At 38.0% G+C, this 13,464-nt stretch overlaps 1 protein-coding gene across 5 annotated transcripts in view; it reads left to right on the forward strand.

The window, feature by feature from the left end:
• grm1b (glutamate receptor, metabotropic 1b) overlaps positions 1-13,464 on the forward strand; it is a 347,961-nt gene that overhangs the window by 33,379 nt on the left and 301,118 nt on the right. For all 5 annotated transcript variants that reach the window (XM_039747530.1, XM_039747528.1, XM_039747532.1 and 2 more), the window contains exon 3: positions 12,705-12,954. In XM_039747530.1, coding sequence (XP_039603464.1) covers positions 12,705-12,954 — 250 coding nt within the window. The remainder of the gene's footprint in view (positions 1-12,704; positions 12,955-13,464) is intronic.

The raw sequence follows: 13,464 nt of genomic DNA on the forward strand, positions 1-13,464 counted from the left end.
AGATTGGTTGGACCATTTGAGCAGATCTTCAAACATAAATCCTAATGGTAAAACACACTTAATCAAAATACAACCAACCTGAAAGCAACTCTTTTCTCGAATCAAACACAAGGTATCAAAACTTAAGCACAATTAGCACTCAGCTCTCCAGCTGAAAACACTGTATGTCAAATTGCTTCACACTTGATGCTAAACTACTGACTGCTTACAAATAAAGCCATGTGCATTTTACTGTGGTTTGTTTTTGGATGAATCTACAATGGATAATATAAAAGGAGCCAGACAAGGAAGAAAAAGAGGAAAAGGAAAGCAAAGAACTACTATAACATTGTAATATCAGATGATATTCATGCTACATGTGCTTGTCCATGGTTTGACAATGAGAGAAGCTTGACAATGAATGCATTTGAATTTCAGTCACTACATAGTCCGTACCTTCAGAACTGAGAACAGGTAAAGCACTTTACCTTTATGGCATTTAGCAGACTAACATTGTAGAATTACATTGACAGTTTCCCTGGAGCCACAGACAAATGTTCCTATTGCCAGTAAAACATTGATCCTACACAAATATTACACTGTACTTAGATCTTACACTGTGTTTTTTGTACAATGGACATTGATTGCAGCTCCCAAAGTGTGTGTGTGCGATCTCATAGTGGAGGCAGCCAGCGACTCTTGTCAGACACACAAGAACAAGAAACAGTGAATATGGTTGTAGTAAACAATATTATTCACTTGTGAGAAATTCAGAGCTGAGCCATAGGAGATCAGCAAACATTCCAGGGTATAAATCAAATCAGAATTTCTGCTATTGACTGCATACTATTTTGTAACAACCTGAACATGAAGCAAGTATACAAAGTCCATTTTGAAAGGAGTTCAGACCGAATCGAGACCCAACGCCTGCAGTGTGTACAGGCAAGATCACTGCAACCTTATACATTATGTACAGTGGTGCTTGAAAGTTTGTGAACTCTTTAGAATTTTCTATATTTCTGCATAAATATGACCTAAAACATCATCAGATTTTCACTCAAGTCCTAAAAGTAGATAAAGAGAAACCAGTTAAACAAATGAGACAAAAATATTATACTTGGTCATTTATTTATTGAGGAAAATTATCAAATAGTACATATTTATGAGTGGCAAAAGTATGTGAACCTCTAGGATTAGCAGTTAGTTTGAAGGTGAAATTCGAGTCAGCTGTTTTCAATCAATTGAATGACAATCAGGTGTGAGTGGGCACCCTGTGTTATTTAAAGAACAGGGATCTATCAAAGTCTGCTCTTCACAACACATGTTTTTGGAAGTGTATCATGGCACGAACAAAGGATAGAAAAGTCGGATCTGCCCTGAAAACATTTTGCCACCACAATTATCGATGGGAGACTCAAATGGCAAGTGAGAGTAATTTATAATAAATTATGGGACAGAACATGGAACAAATAGAAACATGGAGAAGCTCAAAAAAGTTGTAAATTATAAAGAATGAACTACAGAGATGTTAGGGTCTAGCTGTGTGTCATTCTTCTCTTATAATTTAATCCTTACAAAAGGCAAATTAAAATGTTCATTTAGACCATTGATGTCAAAAAGAGAACAACAAAATACATCATGTATAATGGTCAATTTTCCACTGAATGAGCTGTCAGTCAGGTGTGAGGTACTCACTACACATTCAAGCATGCTAGAAAAAATTGTTCTGGCAAATTAAGCTAAAAGCATACGTGGTGAGCAAAGTTAATGACAGGAGAAGAGGTTCATACAAATACATCAAACTATGAAAATTCAAAAGACAAGAGATGCCACCATTGGTTTAAACTCGGGACCCAAACAGTGGCAGGTTACAGCACCAACCCCTGAGCCACTAGGCCACCCTATCAAATATTTACACGTAAAAAAAAAAAAAATTGCACTAAAAAAATAAATATTTAATTTCAGTTTCTGAAATAGCTGAAAAGCAGTGCAATTTTTCCTGTGCATTTCATGCCATTTCTTCTTTTAAAAAATGAAGCCGGCTTTGTGGTTTTGTGTGATTAAAGCTGTTGATTGTATTAGCACTTAATGTGTGAAATCGCAAGTAAGATGAGAAGGCATCAAGGCAAACCAGCCAACAAACACATGGCCGGTCATAAGTTAGGGAACAAAGAATGGTTCTATATTCATACTGCTTGTACCTTTTTTATAGGTGTTTTAAAAAAATGTAAAGCAAGAATGTTTTGTAGCAACATACTATGACGATACTATAGTTTATTTTGTACACAGTTCGACACTTTAGAGTGCATTGTCATGACCTCTTACAGACATGTAATTAATTCATTAATCCTAATTAATCAATGTGTCAATGTTTCCTAAAAACATGTTTTTGAGACCAATTATGGTTACTTGAAGGACAAAGCCTCAGAAAATGTGTACTGCTTTTAGATTCAGATGCATTTAGAAATTTCAGCGATAACATTACCATAAGCCAATTCTGCCGTTCCCAATTATTCCTCATATCTTTTTTAGATGACAAGGTTATGCTGTTGCTAGGCAAAATAATGAAAGGCCTGTTTTAAAAAGTGTTTACTGCATGAATATTTTAGCATCCCACAATCAAAACATTTCGTAAATTCCCAACTTCTTTGTCTTTAGAGTGACAGCTAATGTTGTTTATTAGCTTGAGACATGAACGGTCAAACCCACTACTGTGACCCTTAATGAATTTCCTGCCCCAGCTATCAGTGTTTGAATATGAAGTATTATATAATAACATCAGCGGTGCATTTTAGGAATCAAAAAAAACATATGAATAGGAAATTACTACATGGCAATCAAATCTCCATGTCTGTTTTTCTTCTCTACAACATCCCCATTATGATTGAATGAATGTTGTTGTCATTCTGAGGATCCCTTTGTGGTAGAAGTACATTCCAGCCATGTGTATAAAACATGGTGCTCTATTCCATCACTCTCTGATTGAGAAGCTTTGGCCCGACTGGCAATTTCTCTGCTTAATCCTTTAAAAGTGTTTTACCTGTCATCCACCAGGCAGGTGTTTCCAGATGCATGCTGCAGGAATTTATTATTTAACAAATAATTCAACCACCCCATGCTGTCGAAACTAAATATCAATTTCAGCTGTTTGTTTCCACAGAACTATGCACACATGACAGAGACAATTAATGTCATTTTTCATTAAGGTGTGATATGATAGATGGAATTATTAGATTCGATACCTGGCATTTCAACACGGTCAGGCATTTCTTGGTAACTCTAATATGTTTTCTACTTTGGTGTGACCTTTATATCATAAGATTTTTTTGTATGAAAAAATATACCCTACTCTATGTTTTTAATCAATAATATTGTTAAAGCCCCAATTTCAAAGTAAAAAGATTCAATTTTCTTTAAGGTATATCTTTGATTCAATCTATGAATTTTTTAGGATAGTTTCAGATTTTACTATCTTGTGCAAACAGACCCCAGGGAAAGGCCACTCATCAAGATCATTTTCTGCATCCATCCTTTGACCCATTTTTGTCATAATGTTCTAATGGTTGATACTGTAGTGTTGTACACGGTGTTCTGAGATTTTTCAGGTCAGAGAGACCGAACTTGTGCGGTAAGGTTGTTATATTCACTGATCATGGTGTTGTAAAGTGTAGCACATGCAACTGCAAATTTCTATCTCTATGCATGTGACAATAATGACCATGTAAACCTATATGATGGCAACTTGTCTGCATTGGCCTTTTTTTTCTCTCACTTCCCAAAAACATTCAGGTTAGGAAACTGACAGCCCTAATTTCATCACGTTTATGTGAATATGCCGTGCAATGGGTAGGTGTCCCTTCCAAGTTTGCTTCTTGCTTTGACTTTAATGCTTTTGAGTAGTTAGATTCCCTGTGATGTAAGAACGCAGTGAGTGTGTTCAGAGGAAGCGATATGTCTTGTACAGACAGATAAGTTCTTTTGCTGCCCACCATCTTCTTCTTCTTTTGGCTGCTCCTGTTGGGGTCGCCACAGCGGATCATCTTCTTCCTTCTTTCTGTCCTCTGCATCTTGTTCTGTTACACCCATCACCTGCATGTCCTCGCTCACCACATCCAAGAACCTTCGCTTAGGCCTTCCTCTTTTCCTCTTCCCTGGCAGCTCTATCCTTAGCATCCTTCTCTCAATATTCTCCACTGCACATGCCCAAACCAACACAATCTCGCCTCTCTGTCCAAATTGAGCTGACCTTCTAATGCACTCATTTCTAATCCTGTTCATCCTCGTCACGCCCCAATGCAAATCTTAGCATCTTTAACTCTGCCACCTCCAGCTTTGTCTTTCTGGTCAGCGCCACCATCTCCAACCCATATAACATAGCTGGTCTCACTACCGTCCTGTAGACCTTCCCTTTCACTCTTGCTGATACCCGCCTGTCACCAATTACTCCTGACACTCTTCTCCACTCATTCCATCAATAAATATTAAGAAAGGACATAACACCAAAGGATAGTGGGACTGGTGCACTACAAAGTATCCTCAACTGTGGTGACGTTCCTAGCTAGATGGCCTCTAACGCCCTCCTCTGCCAGCTTCCTGAAGTGGAGGGTCTAGTCCTAGGCAATATGTAACAGGATATGAGTTCTCTTTAGGTGGGCTTCAACACTGCCAGGTAAACTGTATGCTTAAATCTCCTACATTGCCATCCATTAAGATGCGGTAGAGTTGTTTACCAAGGAATATGATTTGTTGCAAGTTGTTTTTGCTCTTATGTAACTGGCTATACACTTGTTATTCTAACTTGCTATTGATACAGTCCATCTGTGCTGATAAGTGTCACTGAGCTCTTTCAGTTTCTCTCAAACACACATCTTATTCATCCCATTTAGGATAGGATTGTCTGTCCAAGGTGGTAACAAATATACTCTACATATACATTTCTGCAATGCAAGTTTATATTAGGAAATGTCTGAAGAAATCCTTGGAGCGCCCACATGTGACATCTCACCTTCCTACTTTGTTGTGTTCATGTGAATTTCCAGTCCATTTTTTAAAATAAAAAGAAAACTAAACACATTAAGTTTGTAGTGTATTGCCTTAGATGCACTCTGACTCCAAAAATACCATATCAGGGTCATTTAGTTATTACTTTGTAATTTTATATTGTTAAATGAGATGAAAGATCAAGGTTTCGTCACAATTCAGCAAACTCTGGCACCATTTATTTCTCCTAATTTTCTCCTGGGAACGACCACTTGGAAGGTCATCTACTTGGAATTTCCTACTGGACAGGTGAACACAGGCTTTCTAGCCATGCTGAAGCATAACTGTCATGTAGCTTGGCAGTTATCTTATGGTCCAGACAGGATGGATGGGAGGAAGCATTGAAAGGCTACGTTACGTTTTTTTTATTTGGTAGGGGGAATTTGTTCTTGTCTTAGGGTGGGGATGTCAAGCTCCAGGCCTGAAGGGCCGCAGTGGCTGCAGGTTTTCATTCTAACCCTTTTCCTAATCAGTGAGCAGTTTTCACTGACAATTAGCTAATTTTCCCTTCATTTTAATCACCCTGTTTTTAAGGATTCAGTCCTCTGAATGTATTCCTTTCTTCATTAAATGACTGCCAAACAGAAATGAGATGTGAAACGAGCCAATGGATGACCAACTAAATTGGAATTTCAAACTCCAAACAATCTCTTAATGAGAAGCCGATTCTTATTCTTAATTAATCCCATTAATTAATTCCATGGCTTGATACTCTTCTCATTCGGCCACAGCAGACATTTCCAAAACTGTTGATTTTTCTGTATTTTCTAAGAACACTGTCAAAATGTTTTGGTGACCTGAGCAATCAACCTTACAGAGACCATCACCTTTCTTTACTTTCAGATATTGTGTGATGGGCACAGGTGAACTGGTCATGTGGTCGCTTGTTTCGTGTCTCATTATTGTTTGGCTGCTAAATAAGGAAAAAAAGACAACTAATGGGCCAAACAAAACAAGTTAATTTGCAGCAAAAACTGGTCACTAATAAAAACCTGCAGCCACTGCGGCCCTCCAGGAGTTAGGGTTAGGTTAGTCTTAGGGAGTTAAGGATGAGGGGGGTTTTAAAAAAACAAGGCCTGTTGAAGCCCACTGAGGCATCCCTTGGGTGATTTTGTGCTCTACAAGAAATAAATTGTTGTTGTTGTTGTTGCACAATGAATAAGGGTCACTCCTTCTGGAGGAGATGACTTTATCAACTTGCTACCCGCATGTAACACCAAATGCACCAATGCCTTCCCTTACTGCTCAACTCATATAGCTGAATATGATGACATATATTTGATACAAGCTACAATTTCGAAGCTCACAACTTTATTAAAGCAAGTGATGTGAATTCTTCAAAATGTGTAAACGTGTACAAATTCCTTTAAAATGCAGGGTGAGTCAAAATTATGTTAACACTAATGGTACTGCTATGTATTGTATATTGTATAACTTACTGCATATACAATTTGTGTGGACAATTTTTGTACCACATATGGTACATGTGTTGAACATGATGGCGAACAGATTGAGACATTCCTGTAAATAATCTTGCACATGTGAATAAATTGTTTCTGCCATTCAAATGTTAACATAATTTTGACTCACCCTGTATTTACTCTTACTTCCAATGGCTTACTGCATTTGCCACTCATCACTCCTTAATACAGTATTAAAATCAGAAAGCTGTTGATGCAAACAACAGTATTCGATTCTCCCTGCTTTTTGAAATCAGAAGCAGATTTTAATATATCAGAATTGTTTGTTTCCATGACAATCTGGTTCTGAACTCTTTGCAAGTGTGTTTCCTGACAACTGAGATCAGTAACATCATTTCTTTCCACGGATGCCCTCTATGTTGTGGTGAGGTTGGCTCTTTACATGCATTTTAATGAATTTTTCATTCCAGCCATAACAGCATTAGCATGCTGGCAGAAACAATCTAGTTGTAGGCAAGTGTTAAAAAAAATGCCTTGATAGATTTTAAGCAGTAAGCAAAAAAAAAGGAATGTTTTGGTAACAATTTCTGGAATGGGTGAGCAGAAAAACATGTAGAAATCAGCTGATGAAATGCAAAATAAGAAATAGGCTTAAGCCTGATACAGCTGTAACCCTGTCATTGCAGAATAAATAAATGAATGTAGAAATGAATCCTCATTCTATACTAATGAATCACTTGGAGAAATACTGAAATCATTTTTAATAACTACTGTATATTAATATAAGAGTTTACTGTGGGCATCACAGTAGTGCAGTGTTTAGTGCTACTGTCTCATGGCTTCAGGGCCGTGGGTTCAAATTATGAGACAGATGCCCGTCTACCTGGATTATGCACATTCTCTCTGTGTCTCCATGGGTTTCCATCCCAAAGACACGTCTGTTTGGTTAATTTGTGATTTTCAGTGTGAATACAGACGCTGTTATGGACTGCTGCCTTATTCTGGGTTGATTCTTGCCTTTCTGCCATTGGTGACAGGATCTCCAAAGACCTTAAATAAGTGAATTTATCAGATCACTATGTAAGTTTTTGTTCAATTCAATCAATCCATTCGGTTCAAGTTTGGATCCTGCCTTGTGCCTTATGAAGCTTGTTGGACTCTCTACTTATACTAGTTTAGAAAACCATCCATCCATCCATCCATCCATCCTCTTCCGCTTATCCGAGGTCGGGTCGCGGGGGCAGCAGCTTAAGCAGAGAGGCCCAGACTTCCCTCTCCCCGGCCACTTCTTCCAGCTCTTCCGGGAAAATCCCAAGGCGTTCCCAGGCCAGCCAGGAGACATAGTCCCTCCAGCGTGTCCTGGGTCTTCCCCGGGGGCTCCTCTCGGTTGGACGTGCCCGGAACACCTCACCAGGGAGGCGTCCAGGAGGCATCCTGATCAGATGCCCGAGACACCTCATCTGACTCCTCTCGATGCGGAGGAGCAGCGGCTCTACTCTGAGCCCCTCCCAACATTTAACAAATTATAAGTATAAATGAATTAGGCCTAGCAGAGTTCATTTTTGCTATTAACGTGGCTTTTTTAATGCATTAAAACTATTGTCACTTCCAGAGCTAGCAATGAGGCAAACACCTCAGGCAGTGCTTTGGTCAGGGCAGCATTCTTATGTTATTTTTTTTTAATTTATTTTTTTACATTATGAAATAATAATACAAAAAGGTTATGGGTGAACCTGAAGAATTACTTACACATCCATTACTGTATTTATATAGCACCTTCAAAAATGTTAAGAGATAGTAAAATTTTATTTAAAAGTTTCAAAATGCACATTTTAAAACGCCTTGCTACATGTCAGTACGTAGTATTGGAATTCATTTCCTTGATACATACATACTGGCATAGGTGCAGGGGAGTGGGAGGAAGGGGGGTTTATGGCAGTCGTGGTGCAGTGCTAAAGAAAAGTAGCAAAGGTAAAAATTACGCTCTTTTCTTTTTTCATGTCATGTTTCTGGAAGAAGATCGAATCAACGGCATATCACGTGTTTTTTTTTTGACTGGCACTAAAACCAAAATGAGTCTCTAGTTAACCTCTGTTATTAACTCGCTGATCTGTTAGGTAGCTTACAGTGCTGACTACACTAATATAATGACAAAATTCTACAGAATAGAAGTGTAATGATTATCCCTACCTATTATTCCAGTTTGCAGTAATTTACTAATTTATGTAAAGAACATAATATAACCATCCAAGTAATGCACGGTATCAGTTTTTAAGCGAGATAGCAGCAACAGGAGCAAAGGTGTGGGTAGAGTTGTGTTTTCCAACTGTTTTTCTGTGGTGGCACAGTTTTTGTAACCCAAAAAAATCCCAAGGCACTCCACGATTTGGCAACCACAAAAGCATTAAATCTATACATTAGCTAAACTGTCCGAAAGGGCAGGACTATCAGAGATGCCCGCAAAAACAAAATAAAAGCAGCTTGGAAGGTGGCATTCACAGACAAGGGACTTAATGAATGCCCATTTAAGAGATGCATATTCTTTCAAATAATCCAGTCTTCAGCAGTGCATTCAAAGTCTATAGTTGTTTTGATTGTTTCATTTTACTTTAACTTTCATATTCTATGCCAATTTGATAATTAATACATTGGCCCCATTTTCATATTGCCTTCTTTTAAACTTGCCTTTTAGAAAGATAATCAAATTCAGGTTGTACTTGCTCAAGTAGTATTTTGTTAAAATGTCAGGTTTCAGGTCATTGTTTAAATATGCCATTACATTTTTAAAAATTCCGCTACATTGATTTTTTTGTGATTCATTGTGTATTTACTTGGCTGATTAGATGATTTATGTATTTATTTTATGATTGCATGGTTTAATGTTAGATGTTAGACATCACTTTTCTCTCAACGATAAAGTGGTGTTAGCCAGAGAGAGATTTGGCACTTGATTTCCAAGCTATAGGAAGAGCAGTTAGAGATCAGAAACAGTAAATTGTGAAAAACAAAACCCTGTTTGACCGCTATTTGAATGGTGAAGGAATCTGTTTTTGTCATTTTGTCACTTTGCAAAAAACAGTTGCAGTCATCCAGTTGTGTAAAAGCCTCATGAGTGTAAGTTTGGACAAGATCTTCCAGAGGGCTTCCTGAATGAAGGCGACAACTGTATGCTTCCGAAAGGAGTTACAAGATATGGTAAACATAAGACAAGCTGGTGGCTGCAGGGCAACGGGCAGCAAGCAAGATTAAGATCTATAACAAATATAGCAAATCTGTCTTTATTTATTCATTTGTCACAAACTTGACAAAAAAAGAAGCCACAAAAATATTTTGAGGCAACCACTTGTATATTAGTTTCCTGGCTGCAAAACAATGAAGAATTGTGATACGTTTTGAGTCCAAAAAACATGAAATGATTTGAAAATAACAAAATGGTGGTTTTAATGACGGGTTAAGGCAGTGACGTCATTAGAGGAAGTAAGGTCATCAAAGTGGCCTGAACTGGAAGTGATGTCATCAGGGTTGGAACCAGAAATGATGTTTTCAGGGCCAAGCAGAATTTCCTGTAACTGGTCTGCAAAGTGAGAAAAAGAGTCAGTACACTCTGCCACCTCTAAGTCTGGTTTGGAATTACTTTCATTCGGGCCCTTTTGGTGCCACGCATGTGCACGTGTGTGACAATTTTACACATTTTGCAACTAAAATTAGCTCCAGTGTTTCTGAACGTTAACTTGTTCATTTTGTTGGTTGTGTGTCATATTGCCCAGTTGGCATAGAGAGTCTAGGATCAGAGTTGGTAAATAAATGGAAGATAGTCAACAGAAAGACTATAAAGGTGTCCAAAAGACATGCAGAATATTTTGAAAGTAGCTAATAATTATCTGAAAAAACATACAGCTTTGATGTAGGGGAGTTTGGAAGCTTTGTGCTCAGGAACTTGACAAAGATGACAGTTATTTGAATGGATTCGATTCCATATAGTAAAGCACAAAGGAAATTTATGCTATTCTGGATGTGTGTGTGTGTGTGTGTTTTAAGCACATTTTCAGAAATCTTACATATTTACAGCTGCGTATTCATTTAAGACAGCTTTTTAATCGAATACTGACAACATGTATTGAAAGTATGAAACAAGTTATTCAAGGGAACGAAGTTGAAAATAGATGAGTCAGGGTCACAGGGGGCCAGGGCTTATCTCCACTGCATCAAGTCGAATTTATGCACACATTACACTAACACAGGGACGCTTCACCTAACATACACATCATATAGGCAAAGGAATAAACAACCAAGTAAATGGAGAAAAACACCCACTCAGATACTGGGAGCACAAGCATTCACAGCGCAGACTTGGAAAACTATCTATATATCTGTACCTTTCCTAACATGCTGATTGAGATTATAGCTGCAGCGAGATGATGCTTTTATTTGAAATGAGAATTCATGTTTATACATCACACCTTTTTTCTTTTCTAGCGATGACCGAACCCCGCAGAGTTCACTTCACTGTAAGTTTGGCAAAATTACAGAACTGTTTGGGAACTTCACTGAACTGAACAAAATGCATTGAAATCAAACAGAAAGGAGGAGTTGAACTAGTCTGAGTGGATTATAATGGTTCAGTGGTCTTTTGTGTGTCCCCGAGGAACTGACAGCTGAGCTAGATCAATTACTGTGGCCAAAAATGTGATCTGAGCTGTGATGAAGCAGTGCTAACCACTGTACCACAATGCATCAAACAAAGAATAGAATGAATACCACAAATAAAATACAACAAATGGGCACAAACCAGCTGTAAGGAAATAAAATATAGATCATTGTGCTCATGGTGTACACATTGGCCATGCTCTGAAGGGTCTGGCTTGTTCGAACGTGTGCAGTCTGTGGCTCCGGGTGCAGATGTGCAAAGGTTTTGCACTTTTTTCTTTCATCAAGAGAGGAACAGCATATAAATAGTAATACATCTTTTTTTTAATTATTCTTGCTTCACAGGGTTTCATTCTGATTTGGGCAGGGCAAGGGGGGACTCCTTTAAGGCTTGTTTTGAGATCATAGCTGGACACATAGCTAGTTTTGCATGCAAAGTAGCCATGTGGTCCTGTACAGTGGCCTGTGAGCCAGCTCACAGAGATCTGTGTTATGGCAGTAGCCTTTATGGTCAGTTAATGTACCTGGAAATTCGGCTAGAGTACTGATCTGGTTGTGACATCACAGAAGAGGAGAGCAGATCCCCTGAGATCTAATAGTAAGCACGTATGAAGGTTCTGCACAAGGTTGCTGCAGCTCTGTGATTTCACAAGGCACTGGGGAAAAATAGTGTTCATCTAGGCCAGCTGCACAGCAAATCTGCAGTAAAATATTCAGCAAATAAGACACAGCATAGTCAAACACTTTGGCTTATTTTTTTTGCTCTTTTCTATTAGATTAATACATATCTTACATTTTACTAAAAAGTAAAAGAAGTCATCTGACTTTATAAAGGTCTCAGAGTGAGTTACTAACTGAGCCAGGAGTTATTTATTCCAAAAGACTCTGAAAGAAAAGAAAACTGTAACAATAATTTTTGTTAACCGTAATGGTAAGAATTAAGCCTGATGTGTGACACTGAGATGTTGCTTTCCCTCTAGGCAAAATGTAAGAGCTGTCTGAATCACCCAACTAAATAGAGTGGAAAGTCTCTGTAACATAACGTTTTTCTGTAATTTGAAGCTTGTAGCCTTCTTAACACAATTCCTATGCAATCACCTTGACATGTCATACACAATGCAAAAGTGACAAAAATCACAATGGGGAAATGTAAAAACACAAAAAAAGATTTTACCTCTCTTAGCTGCTCTTCCTTAGCACCTTTATTTCACACTTTGTCGAGCTCTGATGAGTCACATGACTCAGAGGTGAGACGTATTCTATACGTCCATTAGCGCTGCCGTTCAGAAGGTGCTCGTCAGTGGTTTGGAATTTGTCATAAATGAATATTTGTATTTTTCTCATTTCAGTTTTTCAGTATTTTTAATTATCTGTGTCTAATAAAAAATTAAAGCTTTAACTTGAAGGAATGGATGGTCCTGCCTTGATCCTGGTGCTGTTTAAATACACTCCAGTAGTATTTTACCCTAATTTGAATCAAGCAGATCAAAAGATGGAGGAATGGATGGATGCAGGCCAGAAATAAGAACATTTCTAAGTAGTCACAAATAGGATTATTTCCTTGCTATTTTGGAATCGATTTAATAAGTCATCATTTGCTCATTTTTTTTTCCCCAGGAAATTATGGAGAAAGTGGAATGGAAGCCTTTAAAGAATTGGCTGCTCAGGAGAGCCTCTGCATTGCCCATTCTGATAAAATCTACAGTAACGCCGGTGAGAAGCACTTTGATAGACTTCTGCGCAAACTCAGAGAGAGACTGCCTAAGGCGAGAGTTGTCGTCTGTTTCTGTGAAGGGATGACAGTAAGAGGGCTGCTTATGGCTATGAGGAGACTTGGGGTCGCTGGAGAATTCCTCCTGGTTGGCAGGTAATGTACCACCGTGCTTGCATTTATGAATTGTGGCCTGGGAACATGAAATTCTTGATTGTAACTCTAATTTTTGTAAAATTAGGCCAGAAGTAATATATTGCAAGCCTTTACTATTTGATTAATTAATAATTAAATTAATTAAATGCTTTGATAGAAAAATTAACAGAATGAGATCCTAGCCATGTGAGACATACTGTATGCCATATGGATTATAGGTTAAATAAAATGTGAAATAACTCAAGCATTTCATCTATGTACAAGCGTTTGATAAAACATACGTGTTTATTTTTTTTGTAAAAGCATGGTTGGAAATTACACAATGTATATGTATGTACAGGACTTAAAGGCACTATAGCTCCTAGTGGAATGTCCTTAAAAAGGGAATTGCTGAAGGAATGAAAGACCTTTGAAAAAAATGTAGAAATTTACTGAGACGTGGCAAGATTTGTATTTTTTATTAAATGTGGCATCTAGTTTTCAATCCTCGGCTGTTTATTTTATGAGTAA

The sequence above is a fragment of the Polypterus senegalus genome, chromosome 3 (assembly GCF_016835505.1).
Source record: "Polypterus senegalus isolate Bchr_013 chromosome 3, ASM1683550v1, whole genome shotgun sequence".
Lineage (NCBI taxonomy): Eukaryota > Metazoa > Chordata > Cladistia > Polypteriformes > Polypteridae > Polypterus > Polypterus senegalus.